Source organism: Amphiura filiformis, chromosome 6 (assembly GCF_039555335.1).
Source record: "Amphiura filiformis chromosome 6, Afil_fr2py, whole genome shotgun sequence".
In the NCBI taxonomy this organism is placed as follows: domain Eukaryota; kingdom Metazoa; phylum Echinodermata; class Ophiuroidea; order Amphilepidida; family Amphiuridae; genus Amphiura; species Amphiura filiformis.
This window is the reverse complement of record NC_092633.1, coordinates 6,775,171-6,781,981: the sequence shown is the minus strand read 5'-3', so window position 1 is coordinate 6,781,981 and position 6,811 is coordinate 6,775,171. Positions and strand designations below refer to the sequence as shown.

Below are 6,811 nucleotides of genomic sequence, written 5' to 3'. Positions count from 1 at the left end.
TTTCAGCCCATGTTTATCCAAGCTATCGAATACATTTATAATTACTTTTTAGCACAATTTTGGTATTGCAGTATCAATTAGCACACATAATTCTTTGGCTTTTAAGTACAATTAACAAACATCATTTCTGACCTCCAACTTCGCCTCCCTTTACTGGATGGATTAAATTCACTTCATGACTTGATTCAGCAACGTTGCATAAGAATAAAATAACAATATTTTAAACACCATCTTACACCACATTTCAACTCTTTAGGTTCCAATCGGGTACACAACCTGTCTCTGCATTGCAAGGGGGGCAAATGAGATATTTGTTCCGGTTTGAGGGCAAAGAGCATCCAGGCTGAGCAAGGGCTGATTTAAAAGATTTAATTTTTTCCGTCCCTGAAAATATTTTTCCAAGGTGCTTGTCTGCCCCACCCTGGTTACATCCTTAACTCCAATGGGCGATTCCAGTTGAAATCTATACAAGCTGAACATATGGAAGACATGACATTAATCTACACAGGTGGTGTAAATTTCAAATGGAGTCACCCATTCCTTGTGTGGAAGATTAAGGTCATGTCTTCCATAGTAGGTGTATGGATTTCAACTGGAATATTCCATTATTCATACATGTAATAATATACTAATGAGTTGTTACAATATAGGGAGCTCCTTACTTCCTATTAATATCAAACAGAATACTTTAAATTACAATGAGTTGTATTTTTGAAATCCAGAACACCCTTGTGTTCTACCTGTAGCATGTGGATAATGAAGCTTTGCAAAATTTGAACACATCAACAAATTCTTAAAATTAGACACATATGTGCAAAGCTTAACCAGTAGGCTGCACTTAAATACATGAAATGGTAATACTGTCCTTATGAATGAATACTGTCCTTATGAATATAATGAAGTTTTATGAGTGATCATTGACTACCTGGTACCAGCCACTCACAAATACTGAGTATAATACAAGACTAGATGTCTTAAGGGGGTACTACACCCCTCGATAAATTTGTGTGTATTTTTGCATATTTCTCAAAAACTGTTAACACAGTGGTAACAAAATTTATGTATATTATAGGGGCAAGGAATCCAATTACTACACTGGAATTTCAGTGACCCAAGACAAGCGGTTCGTTATTTATGATAAGAAATAAGGTACCAATAGGATGTACCTCATTTCTTATCATAAATAACGAACCGCTTGTCTTGAATCACTGAAATTTTAGTGCAGTAACTGGATTCCTTGCCCCAATAATATCCATAACTTTTGTTACGAGTGTGTTATTATTTTTGAGAAAATGCAAAAATAGTCACAATTTACCACAGGAGTGTAGTACCCCTTAACATAAAACATTACATAGAAAGATATTAACCTAAAGAGTCTGGTTTTGAATTGGGAAAAGCTCAGTGTGTAATGCTACACAAATGTATGGGATATCATTGGTTTGCCATGCATGGAGATGAAAATAGCGTACCTCAGGCATTTATCAGCTTTGCAGCAATATCCCAATGTGAATGATATTTCACATCTTTAAGCTTGAGCATTACAAAGGATTGTACATGTAGCACTTAGTGCATGCCAAACAAGCATGCGATTTAAGGCGAAGTTTGCCTGACCCATGGTGGAGCTACACTATTTTGACCTGCATGAGCAACACACAAACATGTCCAACTCCAGACTCTCTAAGTCTAGTCTCTCTGTATACATTGCACCCTTTTCAAGGTTCTTTCACACTTTTACATGTGTACAGTAAACCAAAGAGGGGTTCTGAATAGCCTATTTGATCACATAAAACATCAGCACCTCATTTGCTGAACACAGAAAATCAGTTTGTATGACATCAAGAGTGGCCCACTTCCTTTTATGTGACACAAGTACCAAAGTGAAAGAACCCTGCAGAGTAATTAATACTCAGGGTAGAAAGAAGAAGCCCAACCTACACCAGTTCCTTTCAGATGATATTATTCTGTTGGAAGCATGATTCATCTACCATTCACAAAGGAAATTCTGACATCAGTGCCCTGTGCCATACATGTTATATTATATAATATCTGACCAGAGCAGGGCTTATCTTTCAAGTTGAAGAATCTTATGTGAATACATATGGAGAGATTCAGAAATATAAAATACAGACACAATTTTTTGTAGACTGGTATATAGCTAGATATGCCCCCTGACATGAGTTCCAAATGTAGGTAGAGGAGTAAGTGTTTCTAGTATCCAACACTAACAAGATAAGCACCCAGGGTAGTCACTACATTGTTACAGGCGCCTGGTTGTACTCCTTCACCGTATACACCAATCACCATGGCTGTAACAAGAAACAAGATGAAAACAAATTATGTTTATTATGCACAACATTGCAGAACAAATTTACTATTTGAGAAGAAGAATTTGAGTCTGGCAGAGTTTGTAAGGTGATGGGCATTTAGACAGATTAGTATCTACTTGATTGAAGAGGTTCACAACAAGTTCTTTAATTTTACAAAAGCTCTATTTTAGCCAAGCCAGACATGCACACATTATCCAAAGCACAATATGCACAGTCATTAACCTCTAATCAAAAATAGTCAAGTCTAATGGGAAACTGAGTCAAATGATCCCACTGCCAGCATACATGGATTGAATCCATGGGTTCCTACAGTCACCCATGGAAAACAGGGTACTGAATAGCTGTACACCATGTCCATATTGGCCAAGGGATGGTTTGTTTACATGGCAATAATTCCTTCAGAATAGGCAATACAGATTCCAAACATATAAAACTTACCTCATATCAGTTTTAGTGGCCCCTAATAACTCCAAATTGACATGACAATTAATTCTATTTGCTCAATTTCATACCAAAATCAAGGAAAACATGGTTTTGTTATTGCAAAATAACATGAAAATCAGAAAGGTTATATCTGGTTATTTGCAGTAGGCCACTTCAGATAATCAATATTGGTACTTGAATTGCATGACTCAGTAACTTTCTGCTCATTGTAAGAGTGAGAGTGTTGTAAACTTGATTGCATAACCATGATAACATCAAGATATTCTTTGTATTTGAGTTGTCTGATGATGGTATTAGAACTGTCATGGATGTAAACATTACACAAAATGTCAACAAAACATGCTTCTGCAGAACTCTATGCCTGTATGTGTGTGTCTGAGGGCCGATCTGCGGGCTGATGACACACATTCGATGGGTGTACTGCCACCATTGGGTTATGTTATGACAAAAAGCCTTACCTGTATCTGATTTATAGATGGAAACACCAGTTGGACCTTTCTTTCCTATAAGTAACCGGTAGTCCTCCCCGGACAGTAACTCGTCTTTTTTTATAAACATATATTTAACTTTGTTTACATGAATACCACTAGCCATTGCTTTTGCTGCACCATCTTTGAAATGTGAGGCTAGTGCTGCACCTTCTGGTTGATCTATCTGCAAAATAAAATATTGTAATGGTTAGTTACAATGATCTTTACAATGTAAGCAAACTGATATTATTTTATTAACTGCCCATGCAAATCTGAATCATGGTCCGAAACATATGACACTCATATAATGACACACTGATGATGATTGATGAATATTTTGTGCATTTTTTACGTCTTGTTGGCCTAAACAATGTAACAAATAAAAAGCGCCCACCCAAAATGATTTCAATAAGCACCCTGGGTGGTTAATGGTTAATGGAATGAATACGGAACCTACTCACTATTCACTGGTGTCACAAGGGACATTTTTACCCCCTCTCATTTCACTTTTCCCTCATTATATCCCTTGCAGCTCCCTACGCACTAAGCTAGTACAATTGAATACCTGCACAGTATTTAAAACTTAAGTCAATTGAATCAAGCAAAATTTGTGAAATATTTTCATGTTGACACAGAAAAAATCATGTGATGTGAACAAAACAAACATTGCAAAGCGATTCCAGAAAAAGCAAGCATTTAAGGGGGCTATCATTTTTCTTCAGAAGGGACCCCCAATATACCGGGGAGGGGTCATAAATTTTGGAAAGAAAAATAGGGGTGGGGTCATACAATTTTGATGACCAAAATGTCACAAGATGACCACAGTAACCGCAGATAGTGTGTTTAAATATTCAAAGACTGATTAAATACAATTTTAGCCTGTTTAAGGGGGTACTACACCCCTGGCAAATTTTGTGCCTATTTTTGCATTTTTCTCAAAAATTATAGTGCATTGGTGACAAGTAAGATATGTATATAATAGGGGCAAGGACTACAACTACTGCACTGAAAATTCAGCAACTCAAGGCAAGTAGTTATTGATTTATTGATCAAATAATGGTTTTCCTCATTTTTGACTGTAACTCCACAACTGTTGTCTGTGCTGAAATAAAATTTCCAGTGCAGTAGTTGTAGTCCTTGCCCTATAATATACCTTACTTGTCATCAATGCTCTATAATTTTGAGAAAAATGCAAAAATAGGCACAAAATTGGCAGGGGTGTAGTACCCTATTTCTTAATGTGTATTGGTGGTAGGGGGTCATAAATTTTTTGTTACTGAAATGGGAGTGAGGGAGGGTCGCAATTTTATTGACGCCAACTTTGTGTAAATTTGGGACTCCCCCTTCCGAAAAAAATGAGAGCCCCTTAATTATCACAAAAGAATCTGAGCATAAGGCCCCTGACAGTCAATTTTGAGTTTCCCGTCACTTAATTTCTGAAAACAAGTGAGGTAACTTTTTCATTATTCATTATTTGTCTGCCTTTCATTATATGACCAACACGCATGTAAAATGTATTGTTATTTGCCGCTCACTCACTTGAAGATGGATGTTTAGCCCAAATGAGATTTAAAAGTATATTACAAAGAGTCTGCAAGGTTGACAGCAAAATGTATGTTTTGATTTTGATTTTTCCACAACAAATAAAGGGATATTCATATTTTTTTTGCAAATATAACCAGTTTTTATTGGTATTTTTTGGAAAATCACAATAATGAATTCAAGTGAGGGTCAGAAAATGAAGTGAGGGCGGGTGACGGGAAACTCAAAATCGACTTTCCTTGGCCTAAAACCACTGAACTTCTTGTGCATGACTAGTTTATATAGCGACAGTTGGTACTGTATTTTGAAAGGAAAAATAAAATACGTTCTAGTTCACCCACAAATCAAACTGGGAACAGCTATTGGCCTCATTCTCAACAAAACAATTTCCATGAGAAATATTCTACTTGAAAATTTGATGATTATACCTAACAAATGTATTCAAAGCTATGTGATTGTTGGCAAATTTAAAAGATTAATGTGTTACGAAATTGTGCTGTTGTTACATAATAGACCCCCCACTTTTTAGATTATTGAGCGCCATCCTGGCTAAAAAATATTTGGGTCTACAATTCACAAAATATTTCCGTCGGCAAAACATGCTGTACACCCCCCCACACACACACACAAATCATATTGGTCTAGCAACACCCCTGCCCTAGGGAGTAGTCTTTTGGTGACATACATTTTAAAATTATTAAGAAATTGATACATGGATAGATCAATTGTAATTTTTTTCTTTTGAATCATTATAAAGCATGCATCTCATTGGTGAATGACTCAACATTCCCCATGCCATCAAGTAGTACTACTCATTAATATGCACAGACGGCTGGCTGACTGTCTGGTGAATCAACATGACCAATCAAGCAAATGCAAAATTCCGCATACAATGACACATGCATGCATGCTCACTGCACTGCACTGCACTAAAAAGTGTAAGCTTACTTACTGTAAAACCGGCGCTTGTAGCCCATATATTGCCATCAAGACCAATTATTGCTGCATGTTGAACTTGCCCGGTACCAACTAAATTACCATCTATGTATTGTTGCCAAGACATGTTGATATTAAAATAGAATCGTGCTTTTTCTGAGGATGACTGAGATCGCGGGTGGGACATGCACGGGGACGAACCGCAAAGAGAACCCGGAAGTGAAGTGTCGATGTGATGTTGATGAACTGAATGAAGCTTCGAACACACCCACTTATGAAAACGAAAATCAACGGGAACCAGCAAACGACCTAATTATCTGCAAAATTGAGTTATCGTCAACAGATAGTGCTCCTGGAACACTCAACCCAACCGCAATCCCTGGCTGGGCCGTTTTGGATTTCGCAGCTTCAAATGACCCACTAAATTTGACCAAAATAGAGCTCCGAAAGACCCTTGATTTTGATCATTTCAGCTCCCTAAAGGGCTCATTCATCACATTTCTGGTTCATTTTTTCAGGCATGGCGAAGCAACTCAGCGGTTTCTGGGCCTGTTCGCAGCTTGAAAAGGGGGTTGAAAAGACCCCCTTTTACTTTTTTTAGGGGCGTAACCAGACCAGACCTTCCGGGGGTAAAACATTTCTGAATTTCTGATCAAAAGCATTTACGGTGGCCACGAGCGGCTTGCCGCGACGAAGTGGTTGGGTGGGGTCCAGGGGACCGGGCGCCCCCGGCCGCTCCTGGTTTATTTGGCATATTAGAAGCTAAAAAATCAGTGTTTTAGAGTACTACCGGTAATTTCACAATGACAGTAGTATATAGATATGTTTGAAGCTGCACTAAAATTCTTCCCTTCCTCCTCCTTCCCTCTTTTTCTTTCCTTTTCTTAATTTTCTTCGCTGGATTTTCGAGCTTCAAATGACCCACTAAATTTGACCAAAATAGAGCTCGAAAGACCCTTGATTTTGATCATTTCAGCTCCCTAAAGGGCTCATTCATCACATTTCTGGTTCATTTTTTCAGGCATGGCGAAGCTCAGCGGTTTCTGGGCCTGTTCGCAGCTTGAAAAGGGGGGTTGAAAAGACCCCCTAGAA

The 6,811-nt window shown here is 37.9% G+C and overlaps 1 protein-coding gene across 1 annotated transcript; it reads right to left on the bottom strand.

The window, feature by feature from the left end:
- Positions 1–1,336: 1,336 nt before the first annotated feature.
- Positions 1,337–5,953, bottom strand: LOC140154892 (profilin-2-like). The gene is made up of 3 exons (XM_072177542.1): positions 5,736–5,953; positions 3,230–3,425; positions 1,337–2,306 (listed from the first exon to the last, which is right to left on the bottom strand). Exons 1-3 carry the CDS (start codon positions 5,904–5,906, stop codon positions 2,209–2,211), a joined length of 465 nt encoding a protein of 154 aa, XP_072033643.1. The 5' UTR covers positions 5,907–5,953; the 3' UTR covers positions 1,337–2,208.
- Between the last annotated feature and the right edge of the window lie 858 nt (positions 5,954–6,811).